This window comes from Ursus americanus, chromosome 3 (genome assembly GCF_024610735.1).
Source record: "Ursus americanus isolate L20-20 chromosome 3, mUrsAme1.1.p, whole genome shotgun sequence".
Classification (NCBI taxonomy): Eukaryota; Metazoa; Chordata; class Mammalia; order Carnivora; family Ursidae; genus Ursus; species Ursus americanus.
In genome coordinates this window covers 8,990,349-9,011,978 of record NC_142129.1, presented here as the reverse complement: position 1 = coordinate 9,011,978, position 21,630 = coordinate 8,990,349, and the positions used below count along the sequence as shown (strand labels likewise).

At 37.2% G+C, this 21,630-nt stretch overlaps 1 protein-coding gene across 1 annotated transcript in view; it reads left to right on the top strand.

The window, feature by feature from the left end:
- CNTNAP2 (contactin associated protein 2) overlaps positions 1–21,630 on the top strand; it is a 1,871,860-nt gene that overhangs the window by 543,091 nt on the left and 1,307,139 nt on the right. The window contains exon 2 of the mRNA XM_045792416.2: positions 560–670. Coding sequence (XP_045648372.2) covers positions 560–670 — 111 coding nt within the window. The remainder of the gene's footprint in view (positions 1–559; positions 671–21,630) is intronic.

Genomic DNA, 21,630 nt, shown 5'->3' with positions numbered 1-21,630 from the left:
TTAATGGCCATTGAAGCCAAGTGAAGAATCAAGGGATCATCTGGTTCCAATGCAGTTGATCGGTCGAGAATGATGGGAACTGGTTAATTTTTCAGATGGCAGTACTTTTCAGAGTGGTGATTGTTCTTGTTCTCCCTTACTGACCCCTATTTCTTAGGCTTTTTTAGCCTTGGGAGGATTCCTCCTAGTCTCTCTCCTCCAATTTCTGTGTTTCTAATCAATGTTTCTAATCCCCTACCCCTATGATGAATAAATCCCCGAGGATTTCCAGAGGATGCCGGCTTTTCCAAAGCCTGTTAAATAAACACCACCACCTTTCCTCATGATTCTTAGCAGGTCTGCATTGAGGCCCTTCAGCATAAAGCATTTTGTCATAGCTACAACTCTTAAAAAGCAGGAGTTTAAATTATCACAGTTGAATTGTCTAAATTCTGACCGTTTGCTTAATGTTGTATCATAGACTTTGACATTTGTACTGTATTCAACAATTATTTTAACTAAAACATACCAGTCATTATTTTAAAATATTTAATCTTTCTCTTTTCTCTTTTCTTTTCAGAAAAATGTGATGAGCCACTTGTGTCTGGACTCCCCCATGTAGCTTTCAGCAGCTCGTCCTCCATGTCTGGGAGCTATTCTCCGGGCTATGCCAAGATCAACAAGCGAGGGGGTAAGGAACACTTTATATCCTTTGTCAGTAAATGTGTTAAACAAGAACACGTTATATTTAAAACTGCATTTCTAAAATACATTTTATTGTACAATAACTATTAGCAGACAACTCATAGATACGATAAACCTCTTTTGTAGTCACTATCAGGGAGTGATATAGGAAAATTTGGGCTGGAAGTAAGAGACGGTAAATTAAAGAGGAAGAATTTTTGGAGTTGTACATGATAATGAATTCCAAACGATATAAAAATTCTGACTTAAGGAAGTTCTTATTAATCGGAAAATCATTTTAAAAAAGTCAAATGAATTGATTTCAAATATGTATACAGTGAATGAGAAAATACTCTGTATTTACTACTTTATTTTTTGTTTTTAATAACATATAAACTATATCTATTGAAAATATAGAATAAAAAAAGTTATCCTTGGTAATTTCTGCCCCCAGTGCTGAGACTTTAATTTTATTATTAAAGCCATTGTAAAAAATAGTTATACATTTGCAACTAAACTTTGAGGTTTGGATTTTAAAGTAGTAGTATTAATTAGTAAATGGTAGTTTCAAAGTGGACAGCAATCCGTAGAGAATAAAAGAAAATATGATTAAGGACAGAAACTTAAAAACTCTCTTGCTTCAAAGGAACACTGATATAAATAACAATGAATGACAACTTAAAAAGAAAAGAAAAAATATTTTCTTGGATAAATATGAATCAACCCACAAGGACCATAATTTGTCTTCAGTAAAACTGGAAATACAGAACTCACATCACAGCCAATTCAAGAAAAAAAATATAGATAGAAGGAAGAAAGCAGGGGCGCCTGGGTGGCACAGCGGTTAAGTGTCTGCCTTCAGCTCAGGGCGTGATCCCGGCGTTATGGGATCGAGCCCCACATCAGGCTCCTCCGCTATGAGCCTGCTTCTTCCTCTCCCACTCCCCCTGCTTGTGTTCCCTCTCTTGCTGGCTGTCTCTATCTCTGTCAAATAAATAAATAAAATCTTAAAAAAAAAAAAAAAAGAAGGAAGAAAGCATGGGAGGGAGGGAAGGAGAGACAGAGGAAAAAAACATAAAGAAGAAAAAGTAAAAAAAAAAAAAAAAAGAACAGGGAAAACCCAAAAGAGGAGATAAAAAGAAGAAAGAGAAGGGGCGCCTGGGTGGCACAGTGGTTAAGCGTCTGCCTTCGGCTCAGGGTGTGATCCCGGCGTTATGGGATCGAGCCCCACATCAGGCTCTTCCGCTATGAGCCTGCTTCTTCCTCTCCCACTCCCCCTGCTTGTGTTCCCCCTCTCGCTGGCTGTCTCTGTCTCTGTCAAATAAATAAATAAAATCTTAAAAAAAAAAAAAAAAAAGAAGAAAGAGAAGGAAGAAAAAATGATATGTGAAAAGGGAGAAAGAGATATCACAGAGATTCAGAAAGACCAAAAGGGAGAAGAAAATAGGTAAGCAAAGTGTAGAATGATATATACAGAAATTCACAGGTGTATGAAGACACCTTAATTAGTAAAAGACTTGATGAAAGACAGATGCACAGGCAAAAGTGGAGGAATACACATTTTTTAAAATTTTATTATATTAGTCAGCATACAGTACATCATTATTTTTTGATATAGTGTTCCATGATTCATCGTTTGCGTATAACACCCAGTGCTCTATGCAATATGTGCCCTCCTTAATACTCACCACCCAGTTAGCCCATCCCCCCACCCCCTCCCCTCTTAAACCCTCAGTTTGTTTCCTGTAGGCCATAGTCTCTCATGGTTCATCTCCCCTTCTGATTTCCACTCCCCTTCATTTTTCCCTTCCTTCTCCTAATGTCCTCCATGCTAAGGAATACAAATTTTAAAATATAGACTGTTTTGATTTTAAAGTAGTATTAATTAGCTGCTCTTTTTTTGCAGTTCATTTTCCTCTTTTTAAAATTCTGGTATAATTGGTATGTAACATTAGTTTCAGGTGCACAGTATAATGATTTTATATATATTGCAAAATGATCACCACAATAAGTCTAGTTCACATCTCTCTCCATGCATAGTTACAACTTTTTTTCTTGTGATGTGGACTCTTAAGATGTGTTAGCAACTTCCGAATATGTAGTACGGTATTGTTAGCTATATGTCTTCTTTTATAACGGGAAATTGATACCTTTTGACCTTTTTCACCCACTTCACTGCGAACCCCCTCTGGGAACCACGTCTGTTCTCTGTATCTTTGTGGCTGCTCTTTTTATAATATGATATTTGTCATGTTATGGTCATGACAGAGTTGGTGAGTTACTATAAGTTATCAAAATTTTGCTTAAAGATGTCAAAGTAAAGAGAATTTTAATTCATTCCTTTTCTATATAAGTCACTAAAAACAAGCAAACAAAATATAAGTAGGAAGTCGTGTAACAAGGAACTGGCCATACCCAAATAATAATTATGATGTTAGGCCAGCCAATCTGGAGCAAACTATACAAGACAAAAGAAATGATACATATATTCCTAGATGTCAAGGGGATATAATATTCCCTAAAGGAAGCCCTGACATTGAGAGATCAACTTTAATGAGAGGAAATAGAGTCATAGAATATTTCCTTAGAAAGTTTCATAGGAAAATATGACTGATGAATTTTATACCCAGAGAATCTGGGCAAGTCAGCTTGCTTCAAGCATATAACCTCTATTGGAACACAAATGATACAATATAATCAACAATGAGATGTGTGAAATAAAAAGAATAGAGAAACCATGGTCAAATGCCTGGTACTGAGCAGTGAATCCATTTAAGTGTAGACCATAAATAAACAATTTAGGAACTACAGATGTAGAACAGAGTATAAATTTTATAGATGTGAGAATGTAAAAATACCAAATTATGGAAATTAAAAAATGTATGCCTTTTCCCCCCTAATCTTTTGGAACAGGAGGCCACTAGACACTGTAACTTTAAATGTAAATTTATGTTGTCTTTGATTTTTTTTTTTAGGAAGCTATGTCTCTTATGAAGAAACCTCCGTAGTTTCTTTTGTTGTTTTTGTTCTTATGCAAGTAGTTTTATTAAAGTGTTTTTTGTTTGTTTTAAAATAGTACAAGATGACACCTTGAATTATTTAGAGCTATTTACCTATTTATCTACTCATATGTAGAGTAAAGTATCTGAAATTAAACTTCTAAGAGTTAACTTTTTTTTTTTACCTGGAGGGTGGGATTTGAAGAATGTCTTTACTTTTTTTTATAATAGGTTTCTCTAGTTTATAGAATGTAAATATTTATACCTACATATTTATGTAGATAGATTTATAGACACAGTGTATTTCCAAAAAGAAAGTTATTTCAAAAGCAAAAGACTATAAACAAAATTTATGGTTTTCTAGTGGTTTGACCAGCAGCTTATCTCTGACTCTTGATACAATACATTGTCATGCATGGGGACGAAGGCATGAGGTGCTAGTTCTCTGGCAGGAAGCATTGTCTGTGCTGTACTTATAGATTTACACTTGCTTATCACCCATTTTATCAACATTTGTCATTCCGGAGCTTAAGTTACTTACTTTTTGGTCCCCCCAAAACCCCTTTTGCTTATCAGTGGTATCCTATGTATACTTGCGTATAACTTCCTCCCCTGCTCCATCACATACTATCTACCTGACTGTTCAGGACTGTCACAAACTGGTTATATCTCCACTCCTCATGCCACTCTACCTCTGAAGGTTTATATAAGACCCCCCTGTGCAGGGCTAGCCTTAACCCTAGTTGATGACCTCAGTTGGGTCAAGGTAGCAAGCATCAGAGAGGAAGGTTATCTCCTCTACAAGAAAAAAAAAAGGAAAAAAAAAAGAAATCTACATATGGTTATTTTCATAATAAACAGAACTTTTTTTACCCTAACAAAGTTCATATGCAAATGTTCTTGGGAGAGGAGCCATGTTAATTGAAATTCATACTAAGGTATAAATGGCTAATAACCCACATTGATTAAGAATAGATTTTTTGTTAGTGTAGCAAATTATTACACTTCTCAAAGATAGGTAAAGGCAACAGAGAATTCCAAAGGGAGTAAATAAAAAAATATATATATCTTTTTAATATATATTTATAGATATAAAGATATATATCTTTATGTGTATTTATATAAAAATAAAAAATAAAGATATGTATTTATATAAAATATATAAATCTTTCTATTTTCATATGTCTATATATTTATGTACATTTATATATTTATATATATTTATACATTTATATATCTATTTTGTATATATATATCTTGCTGGATATATATTTTCTTACTTCACTATTGGCAAGAATCATCATACGCATACACTATATAAGCATCTGAAAGCAAGAAGATGATGTACTAACAGAGAAGGATAAAATAATATAACTTGCCAATTATACAAATACAGAAAAGAACAAATTCATTTGAGCATTATGTTGATTAACATTGCTTCAAGTTTTATCATTTATTTAAATGATATTCCTCAAATACATTTTGGAGAGATTGAGTTTTTGAATACATAGAAAATCAGATTATAATGCAAATATACATTCAGATGACAGATTGACATGTATTCAAAAAAATGAGTTTAGTTTTTGGGTTCCCCACAGTATAAATCCATCTGCTACAACCTTGATGTCAGGGGCCAATTTATGACAAAACTGGGGAGACATGTGATGCTTATGTGGAAAATCCACATATAATTCGGTGATGTCTTTTGGAGCCTACTACTGCTTTATGGGTTTTGTTTTTGCTTGTTTGTTTTATAAAAATACCAACCCTCAGTGATCTATCTTCTGGATTTATCTCCCTGTTCTTAATTCACTAAAGGCGTCCCATTCTTGTGTCATTCCAAGTCAATAGCAATTACATGGGTTAATCTTTCCAAAGGTTAGCAAAGATATTAAACCTTTGAGAGTCCCATGTGCGGAGCATACTGCCTTACATTTATATAGCATTTTACAGATTATAAGATGTTCTAAATGTCCGTTGATCTTCACAACAACCTTGTTAGATAGAATGTTAAGTTAGAGATGCCAATCATTTCTTCCCCCAGACTTTTCAACTTTCTAGTTCATCCTCTTTTTCCTGCCCCACGGGGTCATCATTCTGTCACGTGGTCCTCTTCTCCCTCCACTGGCCACAGATTAGAGCTCTTCATGCTCGATTTTGCCAGATGAAGCAATATTGGTGCTGCACTGGAATTAGCCTAAAGATAGAACCTAAAAAGAGCTGGAAGACATAAGCCAAGTTTGATGTATGCTTATAGCCAGAGCAATCGAGTCATGAAAGCTCAGAGTTTCTTGAGTGATGTGGGTCTTGAATACTTTTCTGTCTTTTCACCGTCTTACCATTTACTTTTCCTCAGTGGATCCTTCAATACTTGACGCTCTTCAGAGACTTCTTTTAAAGATTTGCTTCCTGGCTATTCCTTCCATTTTAGGAACCTGTCATCTTCTCTATTAAACCAAAGGGCAGAGAGGTGTTGTGGTGGTGTTGTTTTGAGGATATTTACCCTTTATTTCTTCCAGCAGGGAGAACAGATTGCATTTGTAAGCCACATAATTGATAATCACTTCTGGGAGGAATATGTTATAATAGACATCTGGAAAGACTGCTGGAACAGATCTCTTAATGTCCACACGTGTATCTTAAAAAGAACTACAGTCTTTACCTTCCCTTAAAAGACACCACTGAAGTTAATAATTGCCACCATGCCTTGAGAACATGGCTTGGTCAAATCATGGCCCTGATCATTTTCTGCCTCCTGTTGGCCAAGAGGGAGCTTTAGTGATTAGCATAATACCAATCTCCTGTGCATACACTTCCATACTTACACGTGTTGGAACACCTCTTTCAGGCTCCTGCGTGGCTCAGCAAATAATCATACCTCACTCTGCTCTTCAGAGGTCTTTCCTGCTTCTGGGAAAGACACTTTTCTCCCCTTTATTGCACCCTCAATCTCCTGTGCCTGAGTTACATTTGTAAAATACCTCTTCTTCCTCTGCTTTCTTTTCTTGCCTGCTCTGCTTTAAATATTCAAAGGATCTGTCACTACTAATTAAACAGTAACTGATACACTATGAGCTGGGAAAGCAATCACAATGCTTCCGGGAGGACATTGTCCCTCTTTGTGTCAGTAATTCCTCCTCTGCTAGCTCCAGTCCCTGACCCATTCCTGTTCCATACTGCTCCCTTCTGGCAGCATTCTTAACCTTTATTAGGAAGCTCTTCCCTTACGCTGTAATATCAAGGCTTAAATTATGAAATAGACTGAGTTCCCAATTGTTGAACTATTTTCTTAAGATTTTATTTATTTATTTGAGAGAGAGCATGCATGAGTGGGGGGGAGGAGCAGAGGAAGAGGGAGAAGCAGACTCCCTGCTGAGTGGGGAGCCCGACTTGGGGCTTGATCCTAGGACCCTGAGATCATGACCTGAGCTGAAGGCAGATGCTTAACTGACTGAGCCACCCAGGCCTCCCCCCCCCCCTCCACTGAACTTCTGTGTTTTGGCAGATTCCATTCCAACATTCCCCCTCCCCTCTCCAGCCTCTACCACTTACTGTTTCTCTTAATCTGCTCCTTTTCCCATTCATTGAGCATTCATTATTACTTTAGTATGAATTCGGTATTTGTAAGTGTTCTTTCTTCCAGGGGAATTTGCCTTTAAGAGCAGATCCTTGGGAGCAGGAAAATCTTGAGGACTGATTTTCTAATGTAGCATTTTAGAATATTTGCCATTCCTATTTGGATTGGCCATACTTCTTCATCTTTGAATTACTCCCCTGAAAACACCTGCTGACTTTGCCAGCTCTGATGCAGTGCTGAGCAGTGAAGAGAGAATGACTTGTATTCGTGCATAACTAGATTCCAATATGGAATCAACCAAGGATGAGCATGGGATTAGTCAATATCAATTTCTCTGCATCTCAGCTTCCTAATTTCTATGTCTACTATACAACCTCTCATCCAAATCAGGAACTTTGACAGTGCAAGATTCTATTAATAATTACACCAGGGTAATCTTGCAAGTGTGGGCCCCCTATTTATATTTTAGAATGGAATCAACTATACAGTATAACAAACCTGTTGTGAAGATTAAATGAAAGTCTACACAATCTGTGTTGCAATGAAATGTTATTCTCTTTCCCACCAATTACCCTCAACTCCCAAAAGCAACAGTGCAGATACTAGTATTTCAAAGCAAGTGAATACATTACTCTTGTCGTTACAAAAGCAACACCTCCCTACAAAGTGATTGCTGGAATTTGCATATTTACCAACGTGTGTATGTATTTCCCCTACCATCATCTAAGAAAAATATCATAATGATTGAAAGATTAATAAAAGAACATTTTAAATAATTTTAATAAGTTTTGCATAATCAGACTCTGTTAACATTAACTTAAATGTTCCCCAACTCTCTTCTCCTTAAACTCCTTCCATTTCAAGTGAATTTATGCCAGTGATTTGTGTTATTTTGTTCTGATTATCTTTATATCATTTGAATTAGATTGTATAGAGTCCAATATAATATTTATTCACTCTATGATCCTCAGGAAAGCCGAAAATAATTGTTCTAGACATTAGGGAGAATAACAAATATTTTCCCTCCTCAGCCCAAGAAATTCTGGCTATTTTTTAAAAACGATTTTTTCTAAAGTCATCAGTAGGTCTTTGTATTCGCCCTTCTGGTTGAATGAGAGTTACCTTCTAACTAGCATTGTAAGTTTTAATTTATTCTTTTTACTTTAATTCTCCAATATAAATCAAAATTTGGGCTTTAGTGGGAGCTTTAAAAAATTCATTGTGCAATACAGGATACATTTGTATCATTGACACTGTTAAAAATGATAGAATTCTGGGGCGCCTGGGTGGCACGGCGGTTAAGCGTCTGCCTTCGGCTCGGGGCGTGGTCCCGGCGTTCTGGGATCGAGCCCCACATCGGGCTCCTCCTCTAGGAGCCTGCTTCTTCCTCTCCTACTCCCCCTGCTGTGTTCCCTCTCTCGCTGGCTGTCTCTATCTCTGTTGAATAGGTGAATAAAATCTTTAAAAAAAAAAAAATGATAGAATGCTGAAAGCATAGTCACCAGGGAATGACTCATAAATTTGTTTAGACATGCCTTTTTAATTTGCAAATAATATTGCTATGTTTCCGCTGTGGCATTGTATTTTATAACGTTGGAATTTGAATACCTTCTTTTATGTTCCCTATAGAAATCCATGCTGGATTTTGTAGCATTTCCCCTAGAACACTGTTTCCCGAAATGTGTGATGTTAATATGTGCTAGGAACACACACATATACGCTCATTTTCACAATAAAATCCTCCGGGCAAATCCTTGTATTCTGGGGTCCTCTCTAGGGGAGTCAGAGAGAACTTCCGCGCCCTGCAGCATCTTTGGGTCCAGCAGAATACACGTTCACTTTGGGAAATGCTTTTTTAAAATCTAACCAAACAGTCTACACATCATGGGTTTTAAACAGGGTTTGCTTAATATACTTAGAAGTACAGATGTGTCCCATGGGTTCACTACTATCTTTGTGAAATTACTACTTTTAAAGGCTCTTTGATAATAGTATGATGGATAGGATTTTTGTAGAATTAATTGGAGAGAGGGAGTTTTTCGACTTGGGGCATTTGAGAGGAACAATTTTTTAGTTAATTATTTTTAGGAAGTTTCTAGTTTACTATGTTTGTAGCAAATATCTTAAAATGCGCCTGGGTGGCTCAACCTGTTAAGCGTCCAACTGTTGGTTTCAGGTCAGGTCATGATCTCATGGGTTGTGGGATCGAGCCCTTCATCGGGCTCTGTGCTCAGAGGGGAGTCTGCTTGAAGATTCCCTCTCTCTGCCCCTCTTCTCCCTCTCTCTCAAGTAAGTAAACAAATCTTTTTAAAAAATGGCCACTAAGAGAATCATGAGGTGGAATAAACAGTTATTATTAAAGTAACCACTGCTACCATCTTTGAAATGGCCCTGGGATATTAATTCTCTAACACCCTCCTTTGTCACAATATCAATAGCCAATTGTCTAAAAGAATGGGAAATTGTGACTAATCAATTCAGATACTTATAATATATTTTTGTAATATATTCTTGGTAATTTTCCTTTACACACAATATTGAAACCCATGCTGTTTGGTACTTGCCCTATAAAGTTTAGGACATATGGAGTGGGAAAATTCACATCTGCATGAACAAAGAAATATACTTAAATAAATATTTATTTTGAGGAGATGTACAGACTAAGTATATCTTTATAGATTTCTTGGTACGGGATTAGAGAAAGTAGGTTTCCCTTGCGCCTTTGGGGAGATCTTGGGCCACTTCCCCTCTTCGCTTAGTTGTCCCAATTACCTCGCTTCTGTCCTGAGAAACTTGGACTAGATCATCTCGCAACACCTCACCTTATAGCCAAGATTGATCATAATGTCTTGGTTTTTATCTGAATGGAACACTGCAGATTCTTAGTGGTCCACACTTGTTCCTCTGTGCGTAGACATGCTTTCCATTAAATAATATTAAAAATAGCCAGGATAAATGGGAGAAACTATTTATCAAATAAAGATTTTACAAATTGAGTATTTCTTTCTAAACCATTCCAGAATACATGCCAATTGTATATTTTGGAGATTAAATGTTCAGTTATCCTTTTGATATTTGCTGATTTTGTTCAAAGAGAGGCTTTAATATTTTTCACATCTCTGCCAAGTAGGTGGAGAATTTACATGAATGATTTGTACCGTATCTGAAGTATCCATCTTAAAATAGAATTCTTCACACAATCTCAAAGATATTTCTTTAACATAGAACCGCACACCTGTTCAACTCTCAAAGAATATTATCTGAATGAATATATTGAATCATATTTATTGTACATATTATTATATTCTTTTTAAACTTCAAATGCTCATTGCTTCTATGTTGGCATGACTCGTTAAACCAAGAGTGAGTATTCGCTAACATTTTTCAGTTTCCAAAAAATTACCTCACAAGTTATTTAATCACTGATGTAGCTACCTTTAGGTCCACGCAATAATGGGTAATAAATAACAGTAGCAAACATTGCATTGTCATTGTAAATTAAAACAGAATATTTTCTGTTTTTTAGAATAGACATGTCGAACAATTGGGAAGTGGCCCTGACGTATCGAGTTCTCCCAATGCTTTCAAAATTGTGAAACAGTTACCATCAGGATAATGATGTCCAACTAGTAAAGCATGCCTCTCTTAACTCAGGATATTCCTTTCACGGATGGAGCCTTCAGTTTGAGCTGCGGCATCCAACTGGTAACAGGTGCCTTTGGGTAACAGAACCATTCTATCACTCCTTATATCTTGTGCGTGGCTTATAAGGAGTACATTCTCTGAGTCAGTTGTAGCAGCGTAAACTAAGAGGAAAAAGCAAAGGCCAGGAATGAGCAGAGCGTGTCCACCAGTCACTATCTGGGACACTCACATCAGCTGATCCTCTGAAGGACACTCCCCGGTGAGGGGCACTGCACACAGGATCCATTCATCCAACAAGGTTAGGACAAAAAAAACAGACATATGAAAAATATACTTCCGATCCTATAATGACATTTCCTCTATACCAGATGAGTGACTCCCCATCATTCTTCAGTATCTACAGTAGTCCTCCTTTATCTGTGGGGGATATGTCCCAAGACCCCCGGTGGATGCCCCAAACCGTGGCTAGTACTGAACTCCAGATATACTATGTTTTGTCTCATACATACATACCTGTGATAAATTTATAAATTAGGCACAATAAGAGATTAACAGCAATAACTAATAATAAAATAGAATACTTATAACAATATATTGTAGTAAAATTCATGTGAGTGTGGTCTCCCTCTCCCATAGCTTCTCGTACTATCCTCACCCTTCTTCTTCTTGTGATGACATGAGATAATAAAATGCCTGGGTGATGATAAGAAGTGGGGCGAATGACATAGGCATTGCCACATAGTGTTAGGCTAGTAATGGCCTTCTGGTGATATGTCAGAAAGTGGACATCTGCTTCTAGACAATGATTGACCATGGGTGACTAAAACCACAGAAAGGGAAACCATGGACTGGGAGGACTACTGTATTCTTCTATGAACAGAGAAAGTTGCATGAATTTTGTCTATTTGCTTCCTTCCCCTTATGTCACTCAAGAAGAGAAAAAAAGAAAAAACAGGCCAAATCATTTCCAAGGCTACTGAGAGGATTTAATTTAGTAATGGCTCTATTAGCAACCTGGTTAGGTCATACTTATTAGAATGAATTAGACCCTTGTCTTAATACCTTTAGCAAATGAATGACTCTTTTTGCACATTTTTCTTTGAGAAGAATTTAAAAAAATAGAATTTCCTCTCTTTTATACTCATGCTGTCCAAAACTAATTCTGAAAATATTGCCACTAATAACGATTCAAAGCAGTTCAGCCTTTCTTAGCCTACTGCCTTTTCTATATTCTGCAAATGAGCAATCAACATTGTTTACTCTCCCCTTGCTTTAAAACCAAGATATATGCTTGACATGAATACTGCTGACAATAAACCATGACATTTAAGACAGTCTACTTTTATAGTTCTTGTCTCTTTAACATTAAAATGTAAACTCAAAATGTAGAAAGCTTTACTCCTCAGGTTTTCACCAAGAGGTCACTTTTATTTTACTTTTTCTTAGCTATTTTTATTTTCTTCACAATGCAAGGAATTCATGTTGTACGTTTTTATTTTGTACTAAAAGGTTCGTGCCTAAGTATATGTATGGACAATGTGTAATTACACATTTTTATGGATTTTTCCCTAGTCAGTGTCTGGCACATATGTATTTTAGTGGATTATTAATTTGAGTTGTTTGTTTTGCCTTCACATGACGCTCAGAATACTAGATAAGCCTTACAGTCTTCACCGTTAAGGTGATGAAAACCCCTGTTTACTTTCCTTCTCTTCCTCCCTGAGTGTTTTAGGGAAAGTGGAGGTTGAAACCACATGCTTCTGTAGTTTCTATGCTTCTGTGATACTAGACATTCATGAGTGATTGCTAGAGTTTCTTCTTCTTACATGTTGCTAAGGCCATACGTTCCCATAGGGCCAAGTAGAATTCCCAGAAGGAAGATGATCAATATCCGAGTTCTGAAATGGTACCAACTGGAGGAAGATTTAGACACGACAGATATGATGACCCTTTCCTCATCATGGAAGGGCTCCTAATTCAAAACAAATGAGTCCCAGGGAGGCCAAGAAAACCAGGGGTCATCCCCCTTGCCTACCCCCACCCCAATCTTTCCCACCTAAGTTCAAATGGTGTTAAATTATAAGCACTTCCCTTTTTATTATTTTTATTATATAGATTGTCCTACAGACACAGCTTCAATGTGTTAAATTATAAGCACTTCCCTATTTATTATTTTTATTATATAGATTGTCCTACAGACACAGCTTCAATGTGCTAAGTTGTTTGCCCTCCAGTAGTGGGGACAGGTATCCCCTTTCCAACAAGTCATCACTGATGGCTAGACATGGTATCCCTCTCCGTTTTTTGAGGTGTGTTTTTTCTATTTTAAAACTTAGCATATTGTATTATATACATATTTGCCTGACCACGTGATGCTGGTTATGAGTTGACACAAGTCCTGTGTCTCATGCGTCCATGGATACCCAACACCCAGCATGATGCCCCACATAGAGTAGATACTCAGACGTTGAGACCAGTGCTGGCATGGACACATTCTCTCATCTGATCCCCACAAAAACCCTGGGAAAGAATTTAGAATAAACTCAGTTCTATGGGTAAGAAAACGTAAATTCACGAAACTCTAGACTCCTGCCCAAGACCACAGCTAGCAGAAAGGAGATTTGAGCATTTGAAACAGTCTCTTCTGACTTCAAATCACTCACTCTTCTATTTTCCACATGTCTTCCCTGCCTACATGAGTTTTTCTTTAGGAAAAAGTGGAATAATATTTGAGCTGGTTACAGGGCATAGCTAAAGTTTTCCCACTGGCGTCTTAGAACATAAACAGGTACATTTCTCTATTTTATTTCTGGAAAGTACACACTGGCTTTGTGATGTCTTTGCATGCTTATTATCTTTGTTTTAAATAACCAAAGAGAAATAAAGACATTGCTTTAAATATTTGCATATAATATATTTTTAACAGGTACATCTTTTTTTTACACTAAAAAGCTAGCCAAACCTAGTCTCCTTCAGTGTTTTTTTTCTGAATTTGTGTAATATGAGGTGGTAGGCAAAAAAGATGTATTGTACTTGAAATATTATATATGTGAGAACAGCAAAGATTGGAACAAAACAATGAGACCAACATTCTGTCTCCCAGGAAAGAATTGAAATGAGAGAAACCCACTGATGTGCAGCACCACTATGTAGGAACTGACAGAGGCAATATTTTTTTGAGTCACTAACACTCTCAATATTCAAGCCACACATGAAGAAAAAGCAGTAAGTCAGTACAAAGTGAAAGGAAATGAATAACAGAAATAAAACGCAACCACACAATAGAAAATGCCTGAGATCTGAGATTTGCTAGATGTGCCATAAACTAGATCTTTGCTTGGTATGGGATGGGAATAATCTGGCATTAATAATAACAATATCCCACTGTGTGATCCTTATCAATCACTGAATGGTTCCTTCTATTCCTTCCACTGAAGGATTCGGCATTCTTACAGTTTGCCTTTCATTTTGTTACTGTTTAGTAGAATGACCATACTTCCTGGCAACCTGGAGAGACTGCCAAGGGAACTGATTTCATTTTCCCCCAGATCTTCTTATAGCAGAATAAGTAAAACAAAAACTATTTGACTAATTCTTTCAAAGTTATTATTTTCTATCTTAATCATTTATGATGAAAAATCATTTTCCAAAGAGAATGTCAAAAAGGCAAGAAACACCTTTTATTTTCAATTCAAAGTTGTTCTATTTGCATGTTGACAATTAAAAGAGAACTTTGAACCAGATAGTTGTATTTTGAACAACAAACGGTGTTTATTGGCTCCCTGGCTGAAGGACTAACACTAGCTAAGCATCAGACATGAGAAAGGAGAGAGGCTATGCAACCTGCAAGCAGGCTAACCTCTTCCCAGGCATGAGTGCCAGACGTCCAGTGACCATCAGGCTGGGAAGGAAACACCCAGATGGCCCAGTTTTTGTGATGCTTCTTGGATACATCCAAACAATGCAATTTTAGCAAAAATGCTGCTTTGCTTACATGATTAGGTCAGTCAGGGCTTTCTCTACATGGGTCTGGAGGCAGGCTTTGGTTCTCTCAGGCCATAGTCCAGCTTTCTATGGTCCAACATGGGGAGAAGTATGGGTAGAACAGCTCAGAGATGCCAACCAGGCCCCTCTGTTCTTCTTGCCATGCTGGGAAGCAGTTTTCACAGCAGACAAGGTATACCATTCAGTGAGTAAAACAGGACAAATGCTGGCCTTTGGTTGCAATTCCACATTAATTTATTGTGAGTTCTTTGGAACTTTTCTTCCTACTGATATGACATACATTTGGAAAGTTTCAGTTCTCCTTAGTAATTCGTCAATAACATGGCAACGATTGACCAAGGAGAGACAGACCAGCAAGATATTTTGTCAGCAGCCTGAAACATGTAAATCAGCTTCTGGAATGCCAACAACTTAAATTCAAATAGATTTCTCACTAAGACTAAAATCTAAAACCCTGTGATTCTATTTCTGTATATTGGATTAGTCAGGATTTAAGGTTCACTTTGTTCTCAACTCATGGGAATCTCCCCCTGCCATTTTTTTTTTCTTTGTTTGGATGGCTTAGCTGGTGCAGAGAAAAAGTGAGATTCATTCCTTCAGACGCTCTCAAGTGTGATCTGTGCTAGTTTCACACTCAACAGTGGGACTAACAGAAGGCAGAAATGAGGAAATAAAAATCCTGTTGTCGAATGAGAATTCTACATCTCACTGCAGAATGGCCTAGTACAGTTATTCATATTTCAGGCACCTCAATTAGACATTCATTATTCATAAACACTTACGTAACTCTGAGTTATTCAGGCTGAGAGAGAACATTAGCTTGCTTGCTTGCTTTCTTTCTTTCTTTCTTTCTTTCTTCCTTCCTTCCTTCCTTCCTCCCTCCTTCTTTCTTTCTTTCTTTCTTTCTTTCTTTCTTTCTTTCTTTCTTTCTTTCTTTCTTTCTTTCTTTCTTTATCTTTCTTTTTATTACTAAGACATCCTATATGGAAAGAGGAACAAAAAAAGATATTATATATATATATATATATATATACATATATATACACACACACACACACACACACACACACACACATACACACACACCCTGTCTGCTGCATGTAGATCTAAGTTTTAAATTGTAGGCATAATACCTCCAACAAAACAAGACTAACCTAGTACATTTGACTGTCTTTTCAAAGAACCAATCTAGACAAATGGACTGGCACCAGTTCTATTAGGGTGGTCATATGGATGAAAATAGCAACATTGATCTTTCTGGCTACAGCCCTCTCAACCACTTCTAACATACAGTGACACAGGTCAAGACCTGGAAGGGCCTAGTAGATAAGACTAAGGAAGTACCCAAATAAGACTTGAAATGGTGTGTTCAGTTTAGAGGGAATGAGAGAAGCCAGTCATTCAGTAAACCTGTACTGAGCTGAACACATATCAGCACTGAAGATTCATGTGCAGGTGGGACTTAAACATCCGAAATGTTGACAAAGGAACTGTTTAGCTACTCTGAGATCAGGTCATCTGAGCATAAATCAGAAGAGAGTAGGCACTGGTCTTAATGAAGATGATTATTGAAGAGTTTCTCCACCTTAGTCCTTTGAGGGACCTGAGTTTCCTAGTGGAACAGAAAAAAATACTTCCTTCCTTCTCTCCATCCTTTCTTCTTTCCCTCGCTTCTCTTCCTTATATATTCCCTCATGCCAGTATTTATTAAGTATCAACTTGTTTTAGTTTTATATAAGTCAATGAGCTTCCCTTAAATAGCTCACAACTAAAGAACTGGATTGGGGGCATGGCATGAACATGATGATTGTTCAAGAATTATGTCACCACTGGTGGTGAAATTATATAAATATGAAGGTTATTATGGTATCTTAGAGAACAGATGACCTAATTGCTGAGGAGAGTTCAGGAATAGGTAGAATCTCATCTGAAGAGTTAACGTACTCGGAAGCGTCAAAATCAAATACAGTATTTGTAAAGGAGCTTGAGCTGGTAGTTTGCTGTGAGATCAGCTTGTGGTAAGAAACACGGATTCAGATGGATTCTTATCACTAAGATTCTTGATTGTCACACTATGGAGCAAGACAAAACCCCTGGTTTCAAACCAGTCTAACCTTGTTACCTGTTTTTCCTCCACCCTCAGTTCTATTTCCCAATTCTGTTATTACCGCTCTTCGTGCCCCAAGTCTGTCGTCAAGACAGAAACACAAGTAATCATTTGCAAATCAAGAAATAATACTTCATTCTTCTGCTCAAAAATTCTCCAATGGATTTCTACCTCATTCAGAAGAAGGCCTCCATAGTCCTGATAAGGACTTATCAGATCTTACCTCATCTATCTGCCTGCACCCATTATCTCTCTCACCTAATTGACTAGTGTCCTTCCTGCCTCTCTAGCTACACAGACCTCCTTGCTATTTCTTATAGTTGCCACTCCCTTGGTGTAAAACTCTGCCTACAGTACTAGGCTCTCAGTTCCTTCAAATGACACCACCTTATAGAAGCCTTATCTGATGACTTCATTAAAAATGTCCCACTCATTCACTGACTCACTCAATGACACTTGCCCTCCAATTTTCTCCATGTGCTTTTTATAACCTAAGGCCTAGACTTGGCTTACAATTCTAAAGAGGAAGATGATAAAGTCTTAAAAGATTTATAGAGAAAAAACAATAAGGAAAAGATAGTTGAAGTTGTGTAAAGAAAAGGTAACAAAAAGATAGAAAGAGACAAGAATAAAGGATGCCCCAAAGTTTCTATCTATGGTGAATCAGAGGGTGAAGCCAACATTATAGACAGATAAGGGAAGCAGACATGGGGAACTATTTGAAGATTCAGATGTACATGTGGTAAGCAAAAATTAAAAATAGAAATGTTTGATAATCTAATTTAAGAGGTGTTAGTATGCACATGCTCTCTGAAGAGGGCACGTGCTCTCTTAATACCAGGGGTTGAAATATTTCAGAGTTATTTAGCAAAGGAATAAGAAGAACTGAACACAGAACACCAAGCAAGTTTAATGTTTAAGGGGTGGAGAAAGAGCAAGCCTTCAAAGAAATTTGGAGGTTGAGGAGAAATGAGCAAAACAAGAAGAGTGTGGGGTCTTTTTGATCATGAGAATACAAAGTCATATGCAGCAGGGATGGTCCTGTAGTATAAACACTAGAATATGTAGATTTGTTCGTCAGTATGATGGTCACTTATGCGCTTTCCAAGAGTGGTTTTAGTAGAATTTTGGAAGAGGCATCCAAAATGTTGTGTGTAGTAAAATGAATTTAAGGTGAGGAAGTGGGAACAGAACATGGAGAGTACATTTTCAAGATGTTTTGATAAAAGGAAAGAAGAAAATTTAGAAAAATCAAGAGATGGGATGTAGCCAAGATGTGTTTTCTTCTTTAATGAGCGAGAGCTAAACATATTTAGAGAAAAAGGAGCCTAGAGAAAGGGGAAAGTTAGTTGAGAGTAAAATCAATTCCCCATGACTTGTGGAGTAAGGTTTCAGGGGTCTTAAGGGTCTACTATAAGCTGCTATGGACAGTGGTTCAAGACCACTGTCTTTAGATTAATTTAGACTTGAGACTTGTTCCTACTTCGTATTAGCTATGTAATTTTGGTAAAGTCACTTAACATCTTTCAACTCAATTTCTTCATACATAAAATGGATATAATAGTATCTACCTAATAAGCTTTTTGTAAGGTATAAATGAGATCAATGTTTGTAATTTGCTTACTACATTACCTGGTACAAGGTTAGCTCTCATGAAATGAAGATTGTTGTCATTATTATCTGCATTAGTATTATTCACTGGAAGTACAGGCACAGGAGTTAGACTTAAACAGGTATAGGAGGATACATTCATCTCCTGATACTGGATGAAAAGAGGTAAGAATTAGTGTGGATATATATAATAGGAGTTTGTAGATAGGAAAAAAAGAATTAAAAGACAATCATACTTAATGACTTTAGATTTCTCAATAAGGTTTAAGGGAAACTATGCTGTAAGTAGATGGGGAAGGATTGAGGGGCTTGTAGAATTTGGCGGGGGAAGGTTATTAAAAGCAATGAAAAGGACTCAAATTGCTAAAATGTTAGCGGACATGCTTAAGGACACAATTGTTGTTGAAGATCATCAAGTTCATGACTTATAGAGGCAATAATCTATAAAATTATGTGATTTCCTCTAACAGTGCTCATTCATGTAGGAATAGAAAAGAGAAGACAGGTTGGAGTTCTGCTGGATATATATTATAGGAAGCTCAGCATATTCGGGATTTAAATATGTTCAGATAGTATTCCTTGAGATTACCTATATCTAGAGAACATAGAAAGGCACTGAGAAGCCTTATCTAAGAAACCACAGACCATGTAGAATATAGCCAAGGCAAGGAAGAACTAAGAGAACAGGTGGTTATCACCAGATAATCGACTAGTGCCATATAAAACTTAAGGGAAATCAGACATCTGGGTAATGACTAAGCCCAGGGTATGGCCATTAAGGGAGATCACCAGCCTGTGAAAGGTTGTTGAAGATAAAGAAGTCAAATAAACATGAGATTATTATTTTGGATAGGTTATCTGCATGGACACCATGAAGGCAGGTCTTGAGTTCAGGAGGAAAATGGAGGCAAATTCTAATGTCTTCAAGAAATGCGAGAAATGACCAAAAGTTCTGTAGTTCACAGCAACAAGTGTTAGAAAGTAGTAGACCCTAATGACATTGGTCTCAATGGACAAGAATTTGTTGTTGTTACTGTTTCACTTGAATGTGCTTCCAGAAAATGGGGAAAATGGCAATCTAGAGCCATAAAAGATGAAGGATATTGAGCTACTGGTAGACAGTCCTGAACGTTGCAGAGGAATCACTGACACTGATAGTTTCAACAAGTACGTTTTTGTAGCCTGTGCATTATATAACTCTACAGGCGATCATCCACGTTATAGGCTATGGAAGTGCTGTGCCATAAAACATAAAACCACATTTGTAGTTTTGAATTATCCAGTAGCCTTATTAAAAGAGTAAAAATAAATGGGTGAAATATATTTTAGGATAGGCTCTATTTAATGTAATATATCGAAATATTATTTCAGTATGTAATTAATATAAACATCATTAATTTCATATTTTGCTTTTTCATGCTGTTTTTAAAATATGGTATGTATTTTACACTTACTGCATATCTTAATTTGGAAGCTAGATTTTCCTCAGAAATATGTAATCTGTATTTAAGTTTTATAGAAACTTGAGAAGCTATACTCATACCCCAGTTGTTCCCAAAATACTAAAAATGCCCTCCAATAACTGAGCTGAGTAATGGTGTTTAAGTATACATTTACATTAATTAAGCTAAAATTAAAAAATATAAAAAGTATTATTCTCCAGTCTCTCAGACAGGTGGTAGTGTCACTGGCCACACGTCAAGTGCTAAATCGGTCAGCCCAGGTCTTCATGAATGGTGACTGGGGATTTGTAGTGCATACCCACATGCAGCGACGTTGGTCTTAGGGGCAGAGTCCGAATTCAGTGAAAGCCAGCTGGTGGCTGGGAGACAACAGAGCTGTACAGCTGTGGGGCTAGGGAGAGTGCTAAGTGCTTCATGTCAACCTACCAGGCAGCAGCATTTTTGTCCAGAAAAGCAATAATGTCAGAGACAAGAATGAGCTCTCTGTTATTGGCTGTTCTTCAGAAAAATATAGGATTTAGGGGCTCCTCTTGGGTGCCTAAGATGTAGGATGCAATACTCTCTCCAGCCATGGGCAGCCATGGAGTCCAGGGCCCACGTGCGGCCACTGGCCCAGAGTTGCGTTTCAGCTGCAGGCGAGGGATCAGGGAGCATTCTTTAGAGCTAGGGAAGACAAGATAGTGTGTGGATTACAGCTGCAGGTTACTGGAGAGGAGCTGCTTGATGGTAAGGAGTTCTGTTTACTCTTGAAGAAGAAGTGGTGCTAGAGGCTGCCATTCTTTTCCAGAACATAGTAGAAATTGCCTGGCGTTTCTTGAGATTGTGTTGGGGTATGTTCAGCCAAAAACGTCTTTCATCAGGCCCTAGAGGCAGCTGCTGCTGCTCCTGCTTCTGGGGGTAAGGAACCAGGATTCCTTGTGTTGGACAGCTGGAGGCAAATCCTTCTAATGGAACCGGACCGGTTCATGGCGTTGGAAGGAATGATACTCTCCTAAGGAAGACTGGACTCAGTGCCTTTCCATAGCCTGTTTCATGGATGTAGTCCTAACAGTATGAACCCGGATTGGTCACTCTGGCATAGCCTAAGCCCTGTGCCTATGTAAACATAATATTGCATTCACGTATCGGAACATTATAGGGAACCTCCTGTCTAGTATTATAGTCAAACAGTTTGTCCAAATCATTGCATAAGCATACTTTCTATTAAGTTTAAGGGGATTGATATTAGAAGGTGACAGAAGGACATTATTTAATAATTATGAGAGAATGCATTCTTTAGCAAGGATAATGTACCTCATTAAAAATAAAAATCATTCAATTATTTTCTGCTGAAAAGGATCCGTGTCATAAATAGTGTGACCCTAGAAGTCATCAGTCATGATTTAAAGTCCCAAAATGGAGATTAAAGTATTAATAGTCATGGGGTAGGTATAATTTTTCAGAGGTGGAACCGATAATCACATATATTAAATAAATTTCTTGAGGTGCCATAGTCATATATGTTGGATCCAAGATTTAAATTGAGGTCTACCTAATTTAGTGTGTTTTCACAATGGAAAG